At 36.2% G+C, this 24,579-nt stretch overlaps 1 protein-coding gene across 3 annotated transcripts in view; it reads right to left on the reverse strand.

Annotated features, from left to right (window-relative positions):
- Positions 1-24,579, reverse strand: part of AGBL4 (AGBL carboxypeptidase 4) — a 1,086,758-nt gene that overhangs the window by 608,561 nt on the left and 453,618 nt on the right. For all 3 annotated transcript variants that reach the window (XM_045204170.2, XM_045204171.3, XM_024571127.4), the window contains exon 4: positions 14,274-14,368. In XM_045204170.2, coding sequence (XP_045060105.2) covers positions 14,274-14,368 — 95 coding nt within the window. The remainder of the gene's footprint in view (positions 1-14,273; positions 14,369-24,579) is intronic.

Consider the following 24,579-nt stretch of genomic DNA (forward strand, 5'->3'; position numbering starts at 1 on the left):
GTGCATGTATCTGTCCAGTTTTCCCAACACCACTAATTGAATAAACTGTCTTTAGCCCATTGTATGTGCTTGCTTGCTCCGTTGAATATTAAATGACTATAAAGGTATGGGTTTATTTTTGGGCTCTCTATTCTGTTCCATTGATCTATGTGTCTGTTTTTATGCAAGTACCATGCTGTTTTGATTACTATGGCCTTATAGTATAATTTGATAATAGGTAGAGTGATTCCTCCAATTTTGTTCTTTCTCAGAATCACTTTGCTATGTGGGGCCTTTTGTGTTTCCATATAAATTTCTGAAATATTTGTTCTAGTTCTGTAAAATATGTCAGTAGAATCTTGATAGGAATTGCATTGAATCTATAACTTGGTTTGGGTAGTATGGGCATTTTAATGATGTTAATTCTTCCTATCTGTGAACACAGTATGTGCTTCCACTTATTTGTATCTTCTTCTGTGTCTTTCTTCAGTGTCTTATAATTTTCTAAGTACAAGTCTTTTATATCCTTAGTTAGGTTTATTCCCAGGTATTTTATTATTTTTGAAGCAATTGTGAATGGAATTGTCTTCTTGATTTCCCTGTTAGTTCATTATTGGCATATAAAAATGCAACTTCTTTCTGAATATTAATTTTGTACCCTGCTACTTTGCTCATTTATCAGTTATGAGAGTTTCTTGGTGGAATCTTTGGGGTTCTCTATTTACAGTATCATGTCATCTGCAAATAAAGACAGTTTTACTTCTTCCTTTCCAATTTGGATGCCTTTTATTTCTTCTTCTTGTCTGATTGCTGTGGCTAGGACTTCCAGTACTATGTTGAAAAAGAGAGGTGAAAGTGGACGTCCTTGTCTTATTCCCAGTCTTAAGGGGAACACTTGTACTTTTTGCCTGTTGAGGATGATGCTGGCAGTGTGTTTGTCATATATGGCCTTTATTGTGTTTAGGTATGTTCCCTCTATTCCCACTTTGCTGACAGTTTTTATCATGAATGGGTGCTGGATTTTATGAAAGGCTTTTTCTAAATCTATTGATATGATCATGTGGTTTTTATCCTTCATTTTGTTCATGTGGTGAATCACATTTATTGATTTGCAAATGTTGTACCATTCCCAGAAAAAAGCCTACATGATCATAGTGTATGATCTTTCTGATGCATTGCTGTATTACGTTTGCTAATATTTTGTTGAGGAAATTAGTGTCTATGTTCATTAGGGATATTGGCCTATAGTTTTCTTTCTTCGTAGTGTCTTTCAGTGGTTTTGGAATTAGGATAATGCTGACCTTATAAAATGAGTTTGGGAACCTTCCCTTCTCTTGAAGTTTATGAAATAGTTTGAGAAGAAAAGGTGTTAGTTCTTCTGGGAATGTTTGGTAAAATTAACCTGTAAAGCCATCTGTTTTGGGGGAGTATTTTTATTTTGTTTCAATTTCACCAGATGTAATCTGTCTATTCACATTCTTTGAGTCTTCCTGATTTAGTTTTGGAAGATTATATATTTCTAGGGATTTATCCATTTCATGCAGGTTGTCCAGTTTGTTGGCATATAGTTGTTCATAATATTTTCTTACAATCCTTTATATTTCTTTGATGTCAGTTGTTATTTCTCCTCTTTCATTTATAAGTTTATTTATTTGGGTCCTTACTCTCTCTCTCTCTGTCTCTTTCTCTCTCTCTCTCTCTCTCTCTCTCTCTGATGACTCTGATTAAAGGTTTGTCAATCTTCTTTATCTTTTCAAAGACCGAACTCTTGGTTTCATTGATCTTTTGTATCAGTTTTTTGGACTGTATTTCACTTATTTCTGCTCTGATCTTTATTATTTCTTTCTTTCTACTCACTTTGGACTTTGTTTGTTGTTCTTTTCCCAGTTCCTTCAAGTGTAAAATTAGATTGTTTATTTTAGCTTTTTCTTGTTTTATTTTGAGATAGGCCTGTAATGTTATGAATATCTCTTAGAATTGCTTTCCCAGTGTCCCACAGATTTTGGATTGTTGTGTCTTCATTTTTCTTTGTTTCAAGGTATCTTTTGACTTCTTCTTTGATCTCATTTTTGATCCATTCATTGTTTAATGACATATTATTTTTAATATATCTTATTGATTATGTAATTACAGGTGTCCTATTTTTCCTCCTTCTACCCCTCCACACAGTACCTCCTCCCCTCCAGCAATCCCCCCTTAGTTCATGCCCATGGGTTATGCAAATAAGTTCTTTGGCTTCTCCATTTCCTATATTATACTTAAAACCCCTGTTTATTTAGCTTCCAAGTTTTTGCATGTTTTTCAGTGTTTACTTCTAGTGACTGATTTCTAGTTTCATATTATGGTGTCAGAGAAGATGCTTGATATGATTTCAATGTTCTTAAATTTATTGAGACTTGTTTTGTATCCCAACATGTGGTCTATCCTAGAAAACACTCTAGGTGCACTTGAAAAGTATGTATATTCTTCTGCTTTGGGGTGAAATGTTTTGAAGATATCAATCCCATTTGATCTAGTGTGTCATTAAAGACCTCTGTCTTCTTGTTGATTTTCTGCCTGGAAGATCTATCCATTGAAGTCAATGGGGTGTTAAAAATCCCTGACTATATTTCTGTTCATCTCTCCCTTTATGTCCATCAAGATTTGCTTTACATATTTAGGTGCTTCTATGTTGGGTGCATAAATGTTTATTAGGGTTATATCCTCTTGTTGGATTGATCCTTTTATCATTATGTAGTATCCTTCTTTGTCTCTTTCTATAACCTTGGTTTTAATATCTATTTTGTTGGATATAAGTACTGTTACCCCAGATTTTTATTTTTTCCATTTGCATGAAATATCTTTTTCCATCCCTTTACTTTTAGTGTATCTTTTGATCTGAGATGGATCTCTTGGAGGCAGAATATAAATGGGTCATGTTTTCTTATCCATTCAGCTACTCTAAATCTTTTGGTTGGAGCATTTAAGCCACTTACATATACAGTGATTATTGAGAGATACATACACAGTGCCATTTTATTGTTAGACTGTTTTCCTCTGGGTTTTGTTTTTGTTTTGTTTTGTTTTGTTTTCCTTTCTCTTTTTGTTCTTCTTAAAGCAAGCCCTTTAACATTTGTTGCAGTACTGGTTTGGTGTTAACAAACTCCTTTAGCATTTTGTTGTCTGGGAAGCTCCTTATTTCTCCTTTAATTTTAAATAATAGCCTTGCTGGGTAAAGTAGCCTTGGTTGTAGGTACTTGCTTTTCATCACCTTGCATATTTCACATCACTCCCTTCTGGCCTGAAATGTTTCTGTTGAGTAATTAGATGCCAGTCTAAGTGGTGCTCCCTTGTAGGTAACTTCCTGCTTTTCTCTTGAAGCTTGTAGAATTCTCTCCTTGTCTTTAAACCTTGTCATTTTAATTATGATGTGTCTCCTTGTAGACCTCTTTGGATCCAACTTGTTTGGGACTCTCTGAGCTCCCTGGACTTGTGTGTATTTTCCTTCACTAGATTAGAGAAGTTTTTGGTCATTATTTCTTCAATAACTTTTTGATCCCATGCTCACTTTCTTCTTCTGATATTAACATGATGTGAATGTTGTTATGCTTCATGTTGTCTAAAATGTTTCTTAAGCTCTCCTCATTCATTTTAAATTCTTTTTTTCTTTTTGTTGCTCTACCTGGGTGCTTTTTACTACCTTGCCTTCCAAATCACTGATTTGATCCTCTGCTTCATCTAATCTATTGTTTATTCCTTCTAGTGTATTATTTATTTCATATATTGCATTCTTAATTTCTGACTGGTCCTTTTTTTATGGTTTCTATGTTTTCTTTTCATGCTGTTGAGTATCATTATAATCGTTATTCTAAACTCTCTATCTGATAAATTGCTTGTTTCCATCCATTTTCACCTAGTTCTTCTGGAGAATTCTCTTGTTCTTTGATTTGGGATCTATTTCTTTGTCTTCCCCTTTTGGCTGTTTCTTTGTATTTACTGCCTCAGCTGTTAAACTAATCAGCTGTTAAGCTAATCAATGTGCAATTAGCAGCCTGGCTCTACATGGTGGGGCAGAGTAATTCCTGTGGGTGGGGCTATTGCTTCCTCTCAGGCTGATTCCATTCAGAGAGGGGTGCTCTGCCTGAGAAAGATGGCTCCTGCAGTATGGGGAATGACTCAGCACAGAGATTCAGGAAGCTATTTTTTCAATTCTCTCTCCAGAGCCACCAACCCTAGACTCTCTTCACATACCTCTAGTCCACTCTGCCCTCCCTTTGCCAGAGCCCAGCATAAATGGCTACAAATGAAATTTTGTGTGTTGGCCCTGTAAGCGGTTCTGTGTGTCTCCAGCAGTCTCCCTGGCAGACAGAAACCTTGCTGCTTTCACAGCTTGGTGTTATCTGGGTTCCTTTCCACTCTGGGATTAGTGCTGTAGGCTGGGGAGCCCCGTTTGGGATTTATACCCCATACTTCTCAGGGGGAACCCCCTCACCACTGAAATATCCCTCTGGAACTTCAGCTGCCACCTGTGGGAGCCCAGCCAGCCCTCTCACACCTCCTCTGCACTCCCTGCCAGTCTTGTTGTGGTGAGATTGTTTCTTCCGTCTGTCCTTGGTTATAAGGCTTCTCTCCAGCTAGTGTTCAGTTGGTTATTCAGTATACTTTCTCCGCAATTAAGTTGTAATTCCAGATTGGTCTTGGGAGGACGTTAGTGTAGTTTCCACTTACTCTTCCACCATCTTGGATCTGCTCTCCACTCCTTACTGCACATACAGCCAGATATCACTTGACAACCTCCTTTACAGTTAAATATGACCACTAAACAACATTTTAGTCAGTGAAATTTGACTAAAAGTAATATAAGCCATTTTTAGAAGTGCTAATAAAAAAGGCTCCCATGTGGGTTCTTCCTATCTCTTCCCCCTTCTAGCTGGCTGGAATGATGATAATGCCCAGGTTACCCTGGAAGCTACGCATTGAAGAGGACAGTCAGATGAGTTACTGACTGACTATACAAATGCCTTGTCCCTTTGTTCATGATGAAGAAAAAACCTTGTACCTTGATCCTTTAGACATTTTATGGTCAATCTAATACAATAGTTGGCCTATCAATAGTTGGCCTATTATATATATATATACACACAGAGAGAGAAAGAGAGAGAGAATCCTTGTAACATGATACGTAAATTTGTCATGCCTTCATGAAAGTTACAATTTTATAAGGAAAGAAAGTAACAATTTTATAGGGGGAGAAAGTTAAATCCATGGGGAAATACAACACAGTATATGACAGGAGGAAATCTGAGTGCTTAATCTCACCTTAGTGATTCTAGTGATGAAGCTTTCCCCAAAGAAATGGCATTTAAGTTGAGGCCTGTTGCATATATGGGAGTTATCTAGGAAAAGGAGGAGAGACAGTGGAAAAGGAAAGGTATCCCAGGCATAGAGAAAGCATGTGAAGAGTTTGAGGTATAAAAAAGAACATTGGGGCATAGGATTTCCACAGGCAGAGAAAGGGGATGAGACACTCTAGTAGAAGAAACAAATGCAATGGGCAAGAGGGTACTCTATAAACCTTAAGAGAACTTGGGAAGTACAAGGTGGCTGGTAGGAGTTCAGAAGATGTCATGGTTGAGTTATTATTAAATACATAGATTTGTGCCAGAGGACTGGAATAGGGACATGGAGAAGCAAGGCAGAGACCAGATTGAATGAAACAAAACCTTTATGCTGGATTATGTGTCAGGGAAATTTAGGAGATATAGACTTCATCACCAGACAAAAGGTGGCCTTCGGAAGAACAAGGTAGCCCCACCTTCTAAGGAAGAGACAGCACCAAGGAGCATTCTAAGAGCATTGGTAAGGTCTTTAAAAGGAGTTACTTAAACAATTATTTACTGAGTATCTACTTTGAGCTAAGGACCGTCTAGGTACTTGAGGCACAGCAGTGAATTAGACAAAGACTAACCTCATGAATCTTTCAATCCAATGGATCTAGAAAGAGAAAGGTGAGTTTTCAGTCTTGATCAAGAGTGTAAGTTGCATTTTATATTTAAGAAATTTTAATGCATCATATCTTATAAAGTGCTTTCACATCCCAATGTTAACATTTATAATTAAAATAACCATTGGGCAGAAAATAGTATTTTCTCTATTTTATTGATAAGGGAAATAATAATCAATGATATGAAGTAATAGAGTACAGTAATAATTGCCACTATTTCTGGACACATTATTATGCATCAGGTGCTTCCAGTAAGGTGATTAACAAGCATTCTATCAAATCTTCAAAACCACTCTAAAAAAGTCATGTATTATTATACATATTTTACATGAGAAGATAAGGACTCAAGTCAGTATCAGCTAGAAACTGATGCTAAACTGTGCTAAATATATTCCATTTGCCCTTCTATAACCAGTCCACCCTTCTCCACCCTTTTCTCATCTTACTTGGCTGACCTTTATGGATTACATCAACCATCAACTGTATTCTGTGCTTCTGCCTTGTGCTCAGATCTTCCCATGTGGAAGTGTAGCAAGTGATCAGAGACAGGAAGGAGGGGGAGATCAGAGTATTTATTTTCCTGGCTTTTTTCCTAAAAAGTCACCTAAGGCTGCCTGTTGTTCTTGATAGAAGGACACTGCTACTTTCAAAGTAGCCCACTGCATACAACTCCCTCTTTCTAGGTTTTAATAACTTCTCCCTTCCCTAAAGATGGTGACAATTCTTATGCTACTAGCCCCAGGTTGTTGCACTGTAATTGGTGGTTTTACACACCAACCATCACTAATACAACGACCCTTTGTAAACAAACCTACTTCAAATTATCCTAATTTGGGTGTGTCACCTGTTTCCTTTTGGAAACCTAATGGGACAAAGTCCTCTGAATTCAAGAATCTACATGTTCCCATTCATTTGGTCAGCCTCTCACACACTCAAGAGGTGATGGTGTTACTTTCATATGTAGTAGATGGCAGACCTAGCTGCCTGAGTCATGGTTTCTCAGCACCCTCAGGCTTCTCTCCCTTGGGAATCTTCTCAGGAAGTCCAATTCCCTGATGTTTGGGCCATGAGTCCTAACAAAGAGGCCCAATGAGCAGAGAGCTGCGAAAGTAGTCTGGAGCTTTTTAGTCAGTTTTATCCACAGATATTTCTTTCTTATGGTGTCATTTCATAGTTTAAATTAAAAGAAATTTATTTGAATTTCTGACTTAACGCCATGTAAAGGCCTGATTTGTAGCATTTTCCAATTTCCATTATATAATACATGATTTCAAGCTACCAATGGTAAAAAGCAACTAGCAACATTGTTGCAAATCCAATAATTAGTTACTGCAAGCTGACATGTACAGGTCCCAAAGACCACTGACACCAGTCACTGATATGGTCACATGGCCCTCTGTCTCACCTCTTAATAAGAATTTGATTTTTGGTCAAAGCACATATTTCCAAATGCCTCTTACATTTCACTGCCAGTGTCTACACTCGTTTCAATAGTACTCTGGCAGGTCAGAGGATAGAGTACCTGATACCCATTTTCCTAAGATAAGGAGACCAGGTCCCAGAGCAGTAATGTGATTCAGCCAAAACCATATTACAAGTAGTTGTTAACATCATTTATTTAACAAATTAGCTATTTTATTTTCCATAAGTACAACTTTGATTTTTCACAAATTTGAATAGAATTTCCAAAAATATAAAAAACTCTAAAGAAATAAAAATTCTGCCATCCAAAGACATCAGTTAACAGTATTATATGTGTGAGTATTTAATATATATGTAGGTTTATATTACAACAATTAAATATAGCCCTACACCATGTATATTCTACCTTACTTTTTTACTTTACACAAGATCAGCATTTTCCCCATGTTATTACAAATGCCTGGAAACTATTTTTAATGCATGCATAATACTACATTGAGTTGACTCACTATAATTTACTCAGCAATTTTTCCTAGCTTTGAATATTTAATTTGGTTTGAGTTTCTGTCATTATCAACTACCCTATAATGAATACTTTGTATACAAAGATTTTTCTATAATATTGATCTTTTCTGATTGTTTAACTCTTAGAACAGTATTGCCAAGAATAGGACTCAGAGTTTTAGATTCCTATTCCTGATCTCGTTCCAGTACATTTTCCAATTCTTAAAAAAACAAACAAACAAACAAAAAACCTACATGGACATTTTAATCTAATGCCGCGGTAAGTATTTGTGTAAGTGGTTCAAGGTGTTCAGGATTTCTTAGTCATTCCTAACCCAAGATGCAAAGGGAGTTAACTCTGAACCTTAACCCAAATGCAAACACAGTTTTTGGTACTATCACTTTATAAGAAAATATTCAAGGGTAATTGGTAATAGCATTAGTGTTACTGATAAAACTGATTAGAGTATTAGTGGATTATGCCAATTTACTTTTTGTGTACTTTTGTTTTTTATCTTCCCAGTGTTTACATAGGGCCTTTCTTTTGTTCTACCTTTAGAGTCATCTCGCTGAGTCTTAATCGTGGCCTTATCACTCAAGAGTTGAATGACCCATTTGTCTAGGTTTTCCCAGGAAATCCCCAATTTAAAGTTTATATTCCCATATCTCATACTGCAAGGGAAAGCTGGACCAGTACTCCCAAAGGAGATTTAAAATTCCTCTTTTGAAAAGGCACAGTGCCTTTCAAAGCTAAGTGACAATGTTATTTTTTATTTTATTTGGCATTTCCCAGACAGTGGCTTCCTTGGCAAATGTATCCTGCTGTTGGGTGTGCACCCAAAGTCCCACTCAGGATTAAGTCATGGGGATCCTTTAGTCTCTCCAGTTTCCAATTTCACCACAATTCCCTCTGCACTACTAGGCACACCCCTCACTAAATACTTGATTGTTTGTACAATAGGTCTCACTTTGGAAGCACATCTGCAACACGGTCTCTTGAAACTGAAGCACTCTACCAGCTTCACCTGCTCAGCAGTGCCATCCTCTACACACCGCGTGTGTGCCACTCTCCGAAGACAGCAGTCTTTCTCCCTCGTGTAAATTCTTCCCTCCATTTCTGATGCCCCTTTTCCTTTAATAGACACTAAGAGTCTCTGAGTCTGGGGGTAGGTAAGACTATACTTTTTGACAGCAAGAAGTAACTACAGAAGATGAGACCTTCATCCATTTACCCTTGTAAGATTACAAGGTCCAGAGTTTTGAAGGGGGGAGTTGTCACCAAAGACAGGTGCCCGGGAGTCTCCTCATTGGCCAAGGTGGTGGCAGGGGGAGTTATTACACTGAGTACTACTAAAAGTTAAAAATATGAATGGATAGGGCCTGAGTGCACCAAAAGCTAGAAAGATGAATGGATGGGGCCCCAAGTGCACAAAAGCTAGCAAGATAATTGGATAGAAATAATAGCCCTCCCTCTCTATACCTATAAGGAACAGTGGGGTTGAGCAGGAAGATGAGATGGCCTTTGAGACAGAAGTCTACCATTCTCTTAGATCATGTGGTACCAGAATAAAACCTCTTTCCTTTTGCACCAAAAAGAAAAAAAATTCCCATGTCCCAGGAAAACCAGTAGTTCCAGGCAAACCAGGAGGGTTGGTCAACCCTGCTAGTCAGGAGTGGGTAATGACTTGGGAGCCATTCAGAATTCCCCCTCTTTTACCAGTCACATCTAGTCAGTCACAAAGTTAGGTCAATCTTTTGTTAACCCTCAAATCCACCCAACTTGTTTTCATCACTACTATTACCGTCCTAATACATTATCAGCTGTATCTTAACATACTGCAAACACCTCTAAACAATTGTCCTCCTCTTGAAAATATACTCTATTCAACAACAAAACTGATCTTTCTAAAATGTCAATCTTATCATGTCCTGCCCCGGTTAATCCCTTCAATTTCTCTACATTGCCCTCTGAATCAGGCCCAGCAGTTTAGTTTGACTTAAAGGCTCACCTCAATTTTACTCCTGCCTATTGCTTCAGTTAATTTCTCCTTAGAACTTCATGCTCCAATCACATTGGCCTTTGTTGTAAAAATGTAATGTTTTCTAACCTCTTGGCCTTCAAACAAATTCTATTATTTCACAGGCATTCCCACTTGCTATGATCAAACTCCTCCTCATCTTTCAGCTCTCAGTATAAATAACACACCTAATGAAGATCTCTTATTGTGGGAGCAGATTAAGAGTTAAATGCTATATAGCATGCTAAATAGTTTCCACAGCATGCTGAATTACCCAGGTTGTAACAGTTATTACACTTAACAAGAGTTACACATCTAATGTCTAACCCAGTAGGCCATGAGCTATATGAGAACAGTGACCATATCTCTCGTCACTGTTTTGGTCTAATACTTGGCACAATCCTGGTTGACTACAACTACGCAGTTACCAATCAGTTTTGGGTGAGAAAGAGGAAGAGAAAAAGTCAGAAAGTTTATTGAATTAATAAGATCCTTGAGATCTTAAAAAGTATATACACATCGATTTCACATTTGTTTCTTATAACAAGTCTGAAAATATTATTATGCACTTTTTACAATGAGGAAACTGAGAATCATGAAGGTGGCACCATGGCTCATCACGTTATTTCTTCCATTTGGAGTCCTATTCTCTTATTTTTGTTCTTGTACCATCTCCTCAGCACCTAGCTGAAATACCACCTGCCCTAAATGCTTCTCCTTTCCTCCCCTGCAGTCCTAATAGCATCAGTCTCTTCCCTCTCTAATCCTACAGCCCACTTTACACACCTCCCTACTGGTTCTTAGCACAATGCTCCTTATATCACCTGTTCATGTTTGTGTTTCATTTCAACCTCTGAAAAGTAAAATTTGAAAGACATAATCCAGATCGGATTCATATTTATTACCTCAGAACCTAGCACACTGCCATATGCTCAATAAAAATGTGTTAAATGGAAACCACCTCTAAAATTTGGTGTAATCTCCTCAATCTACTATAATGAACAAATCAATCCGAGAAGTTATTTCAGATCTACCAAAGACCACACATCTGATTCCTACTTTGTTTTGCCCTCTTCGTCCACCCTCCCCAAGAATGGAGTATGGGAGGAACAGTACTTGGAGTCCTGAGGTCTCTGGCTGATGTTATTACTTCCTAGTTGTGTAAATATCACAGCCTTAGTTTCTGCAGAGGTGAGAATACAGGCACCAGTTGTTCTGTAAGGCCAATTCTTAGCAGTGCCAAGTAGCAATTTCAGCTTTTGAAAATGTTAAAAATTATTAATGAGTTATGGTTGCAGACACTTGATGCTACAGAATATTAACAATCAATAATCCTTTAAAAATCTAATATGTAAACAGAATAAGAGTGAACTAAAATAAGCAGCAGAAAACTTCTGAATTTTCCAGCTTCTCCATTTTGCTGCTTGCTATTGTGAAGTTATCTCCTCAAGGCGAAGCAGCCTTCCCTGATCATATATTTGCGTAACAGCTTTTTCTTTGCTGCTTTTGCTCATTTGCTTTCCACAACTAATTGATTACCAGACCTCTACTAAGACCTGAAGACATCTTTGCATGGGATCAGTCACAGCTCCCTTTGATAGGTGAATAATAATATTTACTTAATGTTTATAATGTGTGGCACATTAAAGGTGCTCGATAACATCTTATTAAGTAAACAAATATCTAAACACCTGGCTTGAAAAGGTAATGAAAAGTTTGTTTTCCCATTAGGTATATTTCACCTAGGAAATTTAGGGTTTTTAATGTTTGTAATGAGGTAAGAAATTTCCCATGGTCTATTTGAATATTAAAATAGGCAATGCCCCCAGACCAGAAAAAGTTTCAGCTACTTCTCCTTTTGTTATGATGGTTGCCTTGGTATCGTGGAAACTGGAATTAGTGAGACAAGAAAGGAGATATTCTAACATTGGGATCTGTAGGTTATTTGTCAGCCTTGAGTCAGGCCATTGTCTAGAATCCTAAATTGTGATGAACTCCATAGGGCCAGTAAAATGTGATATTCTGAGAGCCAAACAGTCACATACACTTTATGTTATCCTGGGAACATGTAGGATAGTGACTACTGGAAGATGGGTTCTGGTACAGGCAATCAACATAAGGAATGGAAGAAAGTCCTAGGGAGAAAGCACCAAAAGGACAGAAAGAATCTTTAGAACAAACCAATAGCAAGGAAAGTAACATTATAGCCTGTAAAGGGCACGTAATAAAATTCTAAAATCAAAGTTCCATTTAGGAACAGATCTTTACTGTCACATTCATTCTATCTCCCTAATTTCTAGAATAACGTGTGGTACATTAAAGGTGCTCAATAAGGTCTTATTAAATATACAAATATCTAAACATCTGGCTTAGGGAAAGGTGACTGTGCAGAAATGTGAACAGCTTTGCATCCAAAGGGGATGGTAAAGTAAAAAATAGAAGAGATTAAACATATAACAACCTGACTTGCTCTGGTACCTTGTACCTTACAGACTTAATGAATACAACAAACTCAGGTCTGAAGCTCTAGTCTCTCAGACCATTAGAGAAGTCCACTGACTGGATGACTGCTGCTGAGAGCTTACCAACATGGGACAGGAGCACGAACTTAACTCTAAGGCATTATAATACAAATGCAAGGACTCGTTAATATTTCACAATCTTGTCAAGAGCCCTGACAGAGTAGACCCAACTGATAGTCCATGAGAAATGAAACAAGACAAAACGCAATAATTAAGGCTTAAGAATTTTCAAAAGCACAAAAGAAGAGAGGACTCGGGAACAGAGCACATGAGAAAACAGGATGGTGACTATTGGGCACGGCCTGGACACAGAGCCCGGTAAAAGAAGTACAGGGTTATTTGGAAGGCCTCTGTGAGCAGATCAACGGTGATGACTTTTGTTGGAAAGGTGGGAAGTATGCATTGACACACACGTCTGTTAAGAGAAACATGTGTGCTATTATTATCCACTTGGGCTGCCTTCAGAGACTGAAGGCAAAGGCCTCCCCCTGGCCCAGATCCCACTGTCAAAAAGGAATTAAGGAACAGCAGTATAGTTGACTTGATAGAGCAAAGCAAAAAACAGGCTCTGGAAGATATTTTTATATTTTAATAAACAGTTTTCATTACCATTATCAAATGCCTGCATTTGTGCAAACCTGAGCTGCTCAGCCCAACGTTTATAGAAAATTGCCAAGCATCATTTATAGATAAAAGCACAATTCAATATTTATGAATTGCTAGTTTTCTATAAATATAGACATTTGGAGATGATCTTCTCACTAGTCATTAAATTTTGAACAGGGATCAAAGCTAGAATCATATTAACAATTCCTTGCATTTGTGTAGTTTTTACATAATACTATTAATAATAGATGACATTTACTGAGCACTTAGCAAGTGCCAGGCACTTTACATGTAAATTCTCATAATAAATTCAGTTCAGTTCAACAAGCATTCACTTAACACCTACTGTGTGATAGATGAGTAACACTTGGTTTCTGTCTTTAAAATCTCTTGTTTTGGTGCACTCAATCATTTATTTATTGAGTGAATAAATGAATGAATGGATGAATAAATGAGTAAATGATGAACTAAGTAATTGGTTTGAATGGCAATATAGGGTAATGAAAATAATGCAGACTCCTCTCCTGACTAGCTATCATATTTAGAAAGCACTTAACCTTTCCCCCATCCTCAATTTCTTCATCAGTAATATAGAAATATTTAAATATTTCTCTTGCAAAAATGTTGTGAGAATAGTAACAGCAAATGTAAAACATCTGACAAAGAATGGGCTCTACGTAAGTAAGAGCAGTTATCATTATCATCCATACTGTCATCATTATTATCACTGCTACTGAGCAATCCTATCCAGCTCTCATTCTCACTCCAGCAATGGGACAAACAGAACTATAACGTCCACAAAAAAACACACACCATCAGTACATCTACACAAAAACACCAAAGAAAACAAGAAAAGCAAGGAAAATCTACTAAAATGTAGTTTCCAGTGTCCTCCCAAGTTACTGCACAACATCTTTGCTCAGGCGAAAATAACAAACGACATGGAGTCAACTTTAATTAAGCTTCCAAAGATATCATGATAGAAGGCAAACGGGAGAGGGAGTTAACCGAACACCACATTGCACCTTCCCTCAGAACACTGGTCCATCCAAACATGGGACCATGTTCTCTATCCCAACATTCTCAAAACACAGCACCTCGAGCCTAACCAACGCTCATCCAGAAACTCATCTTCTTCTTAGTGCCAGTGAGGCTAAGCCCTATCCATACAGCAGATAAACTTCAGCTCTGGGTCAAATTCTCCAACCAGAAATACATTCCATTCTGTGGGTCACTTACCATTTTGGCCTGCTAGTAGATTTTACCATAGGGGCCATCCCATCTCTATAAAGACTCTTGGTTTTGCTGAAGTTAACAATGTTGAAAATTACTCTCTGAAAAAGAAAGAGGAAGAAGTTAATCAGAAGACTGTGTTATGTAAATTGCCACTTCCTGATAATTAGTACTGGATAATTAGTAATAAGCAGGGTTTAAGGAATCCATATAGACTGGCTGCCAACAGTACAGTGAGGATAAACCACGCCCACAGAAATTCAGTGTGTTTGTTCCAGCTTAGCACAGTAGTCAGCAGCACAGCCTCTGGAACCTGGGAGCCTGAGTTTTAATCCCAGTTTACCATTCTCAAGTTGTATGACCCTGCCAAACTACTAAATCTTTCTTTGTTTCCTCATCTGGAAAGTGGGAATAATACTGGTACCTGGGGTTACTGATAAGGATGAAATAAGTTAATACACATACAGTGTTCACAGCCATATTTGGTAAACACTAAATTATGCCATTCCTCTAGGCTGGCCTAGAATCTGCATGAAAATGAATGATATCATTATAGCGACAGCAGTACATTTGAAGTTCAACAAAATAAAGACAACAGCAGTGCAAAACTAAGGTTAAAAAATTCCGCAATTGCTAGGCACCCTTTAAACTAGAACTGGAGGTTATAGGCCCTTTTCTGCACCCCCTTTACTATCCTCTGCTAGGGGCTAGGGATACTGGGCTCAACTCTAATTTTAGCATCAGTTTTTAGGGGCATAGGTCTTAGGCAAGTCCCTTTCCTCTCTGGGTCTCACCTTTAAAATGGGGGAGTGGAGTGTTTTAGAAGACTATAAAGTCCTTCCAGGAGGGTAGTAGAGTTAAAAAAGATTAGGCCCTTATTTTAATAAGTAACTTTGTCATACTTGGAAGAAGAGATTGGGAAAGAGAAGAGAATTGGGGTTAAAAGACGCTAAATGACAACTGACCCTGTCCAAAGGAGAGAGGATGAAGACCAGAGCAAGCACAGCCAGAATAGCTGGAGAAAGAGAAAGCTTTCAAGAGGTTCCCATAGATTAGCTTTTCCACCCAGAGGCAAAGGGAGGGAAACATCAAAATTCATGTATTGTTTCACTGAACAAATATTTATTGGGTGAGGCATTATATAATAGCAAGTGCCAGGTATTTTGTACAATTTTTAAATGTTTTAAATATTTTCCTATGACTACAATGAAATATTAACATCTCCATTTCACAGATGTGGAAACTGAGGCTCAGAGGGTTTAACTAACTTCTTTCAAGTCCTATAATTAATAGAAGGAGAGTTGATATTGAATCTAGGGGATTAAAAAAAAAATGCCCATGATCTCTATCTTTGAGTTACTCACTAAGGTTCCAAAATTCCTTAACTAACCAAGTCTGTTTTTCAAAATAAGGGCAAAAATAAATATAATGAAAAAATTTCAAGCCTTTAAAATTTTGTTTTCTTGAAAAAAGAAAATCTTAACCATTTCCTCTGGCCTCATGTTTGGGACTACCATAAAATGTTTTGCTGTATGAAATAAGCTCTTAGGAATAATTTACGTTTTTCTTTCTCCTTAGAGATCTAGCCACTGACCCCATCTCCAGGCATTTCAGTTTCAGAACTCTCTTCTGTCATTAAATTAAGTCATCAAGTATGTCCAAGGCTATTTCATTATTAATAACCCAAACCTGCCTGTTGTCAGCTCAATTATTTCTCCCAGGGTCTAGGCTACTGTCTGATTTAAGAAAATCAATATCAAGGGGACAAATAGCCTTTGAACCTCACAGAGCTTAATCCCCCTTTTTTCTTCTGAGATTCCAGGTATCCGATCCATTTCCAGTGAACCTGGAAGCCATACTACACTTTCAGGATCTAAATTAGGGGGACATCTGTTACAGAAATAATGTGCCTATGTGAGGCTGGGATACATAAATGAGAGAGTGGAACATTTATTGATCATTGATATCCTATACTGTGCCAGGAAAATTTCCCAGGCGTTTTAAATATCTATATTATTTAGCATCTACATCCATAAACAAAAGTCGTTTATTTTAGCCCAACTTCAGACATGAGGAAGTTGAAGTTAATAAAGGCTAACTGTCTCCCCCTTCCCTAAATATAGATCCTAGAACTATTAACTGGTAGAGCTAGGACTTAAATCTTAGGTGTTCTGACCACAGAGCTCACACTTTGTGACACTACATGCAAAAAGAATACCATCTCCCACCATTCCCCACCCATGCACTTTTTAAAATGTTTTCCAGCCTGTTTAGCAAGGCTGTCTGTGGTTGTGAGAGTCAAAGGGAAATTGAAATAGGAAGCTCAGGAAATCTTGGCTTTCCATATTTTACTTAATCTTAAATTATTAGTTATTTACTCAAAATGCATCACAAGAAACAGAACCTATGAGTTAATGATAACAACTCTAATAATAGCAAACTTCTGAGCACTTCCTACGAACCAAATTATTACATATTCTTGATTTTTCATGTGTCAAAGAAGAAATAATGATAGAAATTTAAAAATATTTAGAATTGGATGATTGTTTCATCACTATATATCAGATCTTGTGGCACATAAAAAAAGCAATATAAAGAGAAGTTAAAATTCAGCCTTATGTGCATGTACTAGAAGACTGAAAAAGTGCTACATTAAAAAGTTAAGAAATAATTCTTATATCAGAATTCCAGAGATACAAAACATTGGAAGTATTTGGTATGACTGAAAGTAGGGTGTCAGGCACAGCAGATACGAAGTCCTTATAAAGAGAAATTAAGTGTCCAGATTCTTTCCCTCACACCAAACACCCAAGTGACTGTGACTCTCCATTGTGATGGGAGACTAGAGGTTCATTCTCTGGAGAGGTTAAAGCACAGAGACTCTGGACTCAAATTCCAGAATACAGTCAAGTTTATTACCTCTATAGCCACGAGATTAAAGAATTCTTCTGTGGGAAAACAAACTTCCAATTAAAAACAAACTGACAGTAACCAGAGGGGAGGTGGGAGGGGATGGTGGGGGTGGGGGGAGAAGGAAGGGTTTTCAGGAACATCTATAAAGGACACAGGTACAAAACCAAAGTGGGGGTAGAATCGAGGGTGGGAGGTGGGGATGGCTGGGGTGGGGGGTAGTGGTGGGGGGAAAACGGAGACAACTGTACTTGAACAACAATTTTAAAAATGTGAAATAAAAAAGATAAAAGATTTTCAAAGTTAGATATAGAAGCCTCCAACAATGAAATGGCTGGCTCTCCACTGGCATGTTCAACACATGCTTTTGGATCTTCCATTTCAAATTTTACCGCCAATCTGTTAATGACAAAAAACATCCAGGAGAAGCAGACACCAATGCAACTGAGCAAAGATACAGGAGGTGGGGGAAAGGCTCAGGTGAAAACAGGCAATTTGCATAGATACATTGAAAACACATTTAACAGCAAAACAAAGCAACTATTAGTAATACGCAGGAGGCATCAGAGGAGTTGTAGGAGATAAAACTTAATCACGTATCACTAGACTATCTATATTAATATTCATCTATTCACAATAAATAAAAGCCTGAATATTAATAATGGAAATAATAAAATAAATATGGGGGGAAGAGAAGTACTTGTATTATGTAGCAGAACTGTTAAAGAATTTAACCACTTTGATAATACAAAATTGATAAATAATACATAAAACTAACATAAATAATGAACAGTAGTACAGAAATTTTATTTAGAAATATAGAGTATCAGAGGAAACAATGAAAAGAAATTTAAGTGATTGCCGCTAGAGCAGAGATCAAATCTTGCCTGCTTCCTCGTTCGTTTAAAAAAAAAAAAAAAAAAGCCATGCTCCTTCATTAGGTGTTGTCTCTGGCTTCTTTTGCAAAAGAACAGCAGAGATGAGTAGTTGTGACAGAGACTTGATAGACTACAAAGCCTAAATTACTCCCTATGCGTTTCTTTACAGAAGGAGTTTGCCGATACCTGCTTTAAGAAGCAGGAATCAAAAGTGTGGGGGTGAGGTAAAAAGAGGGTTAGATTCTTTTGGCTTTTGTAGTATTATTTGACTTTGAAATTATAGACATATATTATTTTTATAAAAATTAAGTGAAATTTAAGAAAAAGAAAAAGATAGAAAGCTACCAAACTGATTTTATAAGGATATTATAAACTTGAAGCAAAAATAGGCATGAACACTGGAGAATAGAAAAGTGTAGCAAGAACCAAATTAAACAAACAAAACAAAAATACCCAAAACCAAAATAGAAACCAAAAAACCCAGAAAATCCTCATAGACACAGACAACAGTGTGGTGATTACCAGAGGGAAAGGGGGGTGGGGGAGGTAGAAGAAGGTAAAGGGTGTGTAAGTGGTGATGGAAGGAGATTTGACTGGGGGTGGTGAACACAATGTACAATATACAGATAATGAATTATAGAATTGTATACCTGAGACCTATATAATTTTATTAACCAATATCACCCCAATAAATGTAGTTTTAAAACAGTAAAAAAAAGTGTAGCCCTGTGTCAGTTACAAACATTTATTGAAAAAACTCTAAATAAAAAAAAATTACCAATCCAAATCCAATGGTAAATTTATACACATGCACAAACTATATATCAAAACAAAGTAAGACATATCTTAGGAATGGAAAGATGACTCAACATCAAAAATATCTATAATGCAAGCAAGCATGTTAACAAATTAAGTGAGAAATACTAAATTATTAACAAATAGGCATAGTAAAAACATCTGATAAAATTTAACATCATTCAAAAACTTTATTACTGTGTGAAATCTAGTTATAGAAAACAACCTCCTTCAAATTATGAAGGTATCTATTTAAAATTTATAGTAATCACACTTAATGGTGAAATGTAAGACGTGCTCCTTTTAAGACAGGAAACAACAAGGTTGCCACTCTTGTTACTTCTATTCAACATGGTAATGAAAATTCTGGTACAATAAAATAAAAAGAGGTAGTAAAAAGTATACGGCTTAAAAAGAAAGATGTAAAACTCATAATTCACAGGTGGTATGATTGTCTACCTATGCAATAAAAGAGAAACTGAACAAAACTTAGAATAGATAGAGTCAAAGAAAGTTGCTGGATCTCAAAACCAACTCAGATTTCAACAATGAACCTCTAAAAACAATGGACCTATAATCAATAAAAGTATAGAAAGAGCACAATTTACTAATTTCAGGAATACAAAAGGAAATATAACTATAAACATTAAGAAGATTAAAAGTTGTTATAATAAAGAGATACTATGCAATGAATTTGAAAAATTACAGGAAAAGGGCGAATTCTTAGACAAACAGAAAATACCTTACCAAAACTAATAGAAGATACACAAAATCTGAGGAATTCTATTAAATTTATAGAGGTAATTGAATATACTATTATTCCTGTGAAGAAAATGCCAGGCCCAGGCAATTTCCCTGGTTAAGCTTTCTAAACACTAAAAGAAAACAAAACACCAATTTTACACAAATTATCCCAGATAACTGAAAGTGAGGGGACATTTTCCAACTTTTTTTCTGTGACCCACACAAACTTGATAATGAAATCTGAAAAGGAAATGGGGAAAATATCTTTCCCAAACATCTAAACAAAAAATTAGCAAATTAAATCCAGTTAGAGTGGGAGAGAAAGAAAACAATCATAATTAACGTTTATTTACTCTAGGGATGCAAGCTTGTTTTAAAATTCTAAAATTAGCCCCGACCAGTTGGTTGGGTGTCATCTCACAAAGCAAAAGGTCACTAGTTGATTCCTGGTCAGGGCACATGCCAGTTGGGGCATGTGCTAGAGACAACTAATCAATGTTTCTGTCACATTGATGTTTCTCTCCCTCTTCCTCCTTCCCTTCCCCTCCCTATAAAAATAAATTAAGAAAAATAAATAGATAAAATTAATCACTATAATATACCATATTTATATCAAAAGGTAAAGAAAAAGCATTTGATAAAATGTTACATTCTTTAATAATAATCAGCTCTGCCTTGGCTGGTGTAGCTCAGTGGATTGAGTGCTGGTCTGTGAACCAAAGGGTCACCTGTTTGATTCCCAGTCAGGGCACATGCCTGGGTTGTGAGTCAGGTCCCCGGTAGGGGGCTCATGAGAGGTAACCACACATTGATGTTTCCCTCTCTTTCTCCTTCCCTTCCCTTCTCTCTAAAAATAAATAAAACCTTTAAAATAATAATAATAACCAACTCTTAGAAAACTGATTATAGGAAACATCATAACATGATAAAGAATATCCACCTGAAAATACAACAGCAGCAATATGATGCTTAATTATGAAAACTTTAAAGTATTTCTACTGTATTTGGGAACAAAAAGAAATGTCTGTTTTTCTATCACCACTCATATTAAAGCCTGTACTGGAAGTTCTTGCCAATGCAATAGGCAATAAAAATAAAGAGAAGAAGAGGGTTGGAAAAAAAGAAATAAAACTTTGTACTATATACATAGTCAACATTATGTATATAGAATACCTCAAATTAATCCACAAACTATTAGAATTCATTGATACAAAGTCAATATTAAAAATCAACATACTGGCAACAAAAATTTTAAAGTGATAAAAATTATGACATCAAAAATATCAAATACCTATAAATAAAAGTAATAAATAAGACCTCTATACTGAAACTATAGAACATTACCGAGACAGATCAAAGAGGCTTAAATAAATGAAAAAATACATCATTTTCATAGACTGAAGATTCATTATTGGAATCAACATAATTCACCAAAATCTGAGCTGGGTGGGGGGGTATGTGTGTATATATGTGTAAAATTTGATAAGTTTTTTTTTAAGATTTTATTTATTTATTTTTTCAGAGAGGGAAAGGGAAGGAGAAAGAAAGGGAGAGAAACATCAATGTGTGGCTGCTTCTCCCACACACCCTACTGGGGACCTGGCCCGCAACTGAGGCATGTGCCTTAGACTGGGAATGAAAGCAGTGACCCTTTGGTTTACAGGCTGGAGCTCAATCCACTGAGCCACACCAGACAGGGCAAAATTTTATAAGTTGATTATAAAATTTATATGGAAATGCAAGGGAAAAAAACAGCAATGGCAGTCTTAACAGATAACAAGACTTACTATAAAATTTTGGTAATTAAAACAATGGGGCTTACATTGCTACAGATTTATTTATTTTTATTTTTTAATTGTTGTTCAAGTACAGTTGTCTCCATTTTCCCACCACAACTTTCTCCCAACCCACCCACCCCCACCCTCAATATTTCCTTCCTTTGGTTTTGTCCATGGGTCCTTTATATGTGTTCCATGATGTCACTTTCCCTTCTACAAGAGCTATACCAGTGTATCAGAATGGAAAGCCAAGGAACAGACTCAATATACATCAGGAATGACATTGTAAATCAGGCCAAAAAATTGAACTGTCAAGGAATGGTGCTGAGTCGATGAGTCACCTATATGTGAAAAACATCAAATTAGATCCCTACCTCACACCAAATACAAAAATAAATTCCAAATGGATTAAGGAATAAAATGTACAAAGAGAAACACAGCAGATTATTTAACAGACTCAGGGTATGTAGGGACTTTTTATACAAAACAGCAGAAGCATAAGCCATGAAGAAAAACATAAATATTTTTGACTATTTTACAAAAACTGATTCTATCAAAATATATTGAAAACAAATGAAAAGACATGTCAATGATTGAAGAAAGCATGCATGACCCTTGTAATGGAAAAGTATTAATACACAAACCTATAAAGAACTCCTATACATCAAAATATAATGGCAATCCAGTAGAAAATAGGCCAAGGATATCAGACAAGTTATAAAGAAATACAAGGTTTAAAAATACATGGAAGGTAATTGAGGAAAGGTAAATTAAGAAAATAGTGAAATACATTTCTTACCCATCAGAAAAGCAAAACAATAGTAAATCTCAAAATAACAAGTGTTGGTATTACGCAGGAAACAGGGATTTTTGCACATCACTGGTAAGCATGCGAAATAGAATAGCCTCCTTGAAGGTAATCTGACAGTAAATATAAAGATGCTATAACAAATGACCTAGCAATTCTACCTCTGTGTGTTCTTCTAAGACATTTTTACACGTTGTATAAGGAGATACATACAATAATGTTCATTGCAATAGCAAAACAAACTTAAACCACTTAACTCAGAATGAAAATGCATAAATTATTGTTCATTAATATAATAAGTATTTAAAATGAATGAACTAGGGCAACATTTATCAATAGATACCCTTGAAAACTATGTTTAGTAAGAAGGCAATCATTATAACAGAAAACAACAGTATACTTGAATGTAACACAGGCATGCACATTAAAAGCATAAAATCACACATGGAAGTAATACCCATTAATTTCAAGACTGTTGTTACTTCTGGGAAAAAGGAAGATGAAAAGAGAGAAGGATTTAGCTGTACCTATAATGTTATATTTATCAAAATCAATAAAAGAAAGGAAAATTTTAAAAATAACAAAATTAACATCTGCTGCATCTTAGTGGTGGATCCTTGAGTGTTTTGTATATTATTTTATGCATATTTGGAAAATTTCCCTAATATCAAAGTTTAAATACCTTTCATTCGTTACAAATTTGAGTGTAAAACATGAAGAAGCAGCATGACATTTCTTTCCTTAATGGTGAGCAAATTGTTCCAACTCTTATGAATTAAGTCATCCCTTTACTTTCTAATCTTAAATGCCACTTTTCCACATAATAAATATTTATGTGCTCGAGTTTATGTGTGGACTTCCACTTGTGTCCCACTGATCTGTGTGTTTATTCTAGGGATAGTCAGCCACTGTTTTGTTGATTGTAGTTTTATGGTATGTTTCAACTAGGGCAAATCTCTAGTCAATTTTCTCCTTTTACCATTTCATGTGGCTTTACACCGAGTGATTTTGTTTATCTTTTATTGGTTATTTTCTTTTATGGTTCATTTTATTTATGCTTTTCTACAATTTTTTTAACTTTTGTAATATTTCGCAATTCCTTGAAATCTTTCTTATGGTGTTCTTTCTTTCTTTAGTAATTGGCAAATCATTCATCCTACTTTTATTCTGCTAATAGTAATATTTAAATTTAAAAATGAATTTGAATCCTTAAGTTAGGCATATGTAATTTTCATATGAGAGATGGCAGTAACTTCTTTTGAGACAACTGCTTGATACAAACCTACTCTGATAATGGAGAGAAGTGTGTATATAACACACCGTGAGACAGCTGCTTGGTGTCCATCTGTGCCACCATGTAGCCAGGTCGGTGTGACTTAGGTAGAACTGAATAGGAGCTTAGGGTGAGTTTGCCTTGGTGTCACGACATATCAAAGGTAATGTAGGTAATATGGGATTGAGTTGGGTATTAAATCTAAGCCTCTTTTTATTTTCAACAAATCTGACCCATATTCCATATTTTTACATTGCCTACACTGAGTCCAATCTGATACCTAGCATTATGGGAAAAAATATTAAAGTTCTAAGCCTACCTTTCCCTGTGTAACTTTAACCACCTTTCTGAGCCTTGTTTGCCTTATCAATAAATAGGAAAATCATACCTATTTGGTAGAGTTGTTGTCAGGATTAAATGTAATTGCCAAAACAATGTAATAAGAAAACCATAAAAGACTACACACACACATAAATGTGTATGTTCATGCATATATGGATATATACACATATGTGTGTGAACATATGTGTAGATATGTGTATAATTAAGTTAAGCCTCCTGCCCATTAAGAACCAATAGGGTGACACACAAGTTCCTAAAACCATGCCATGAAACCCTGGACTTGATACGTCAAAAAAGGCATTAAGTCTGGCAGATAGATAATCACTCTGTGAAAAACAAATCTTTATCTATTATAAGCTGATGTTGAGCAGTCGCAGGGAACCAACAAAGTTTGTTAATCAGCTGCACCTGTCTTGTTAACTGGAACTTGTCAAAATTTTCACACAGATACTGCAGCTTGATAGCGATAATAAAGAAATGGCTTACAGATTGCACACGAGAAGATTCTTCTCCTCTTCATGAAAGCTTGTGCTGAGAAGGCAGTCAGAGGGAGAGAGGGAATGCAATGCAGCAAAACATTCTCATCAAAGGAAGTTCAGCGTATCAAATAAGAGCATTAGCAACATGACAGAATTAAAATAAGATCTTTCAGGGAGACGTTTTCTTCTCCCTATAACTCGGAATAAATATCCAGCAACACACAAACAAACAAACAAAAAAACCCCTCTCTTTTCCTCAGTCTGACAGCATTTCTTCTAGAAAGTTTTGTTCTAAATTTTATTCA

Source organism: Desmodus rotundus, chromosome 3 (assembly GCF_022682495.2).
Source record: "Desmodus rotundus isolate HL8 chromosome 3, HLdesRot8A.1, whole genome shotgun sequence".
Classification (NCBI taxonomy): domain Eukaryota; kingdom Metazoa; phylum Chordata; class Mammalia; order Chiroptera; family Phyllostomidae; genus Desmodus; species Desmodus rotundus.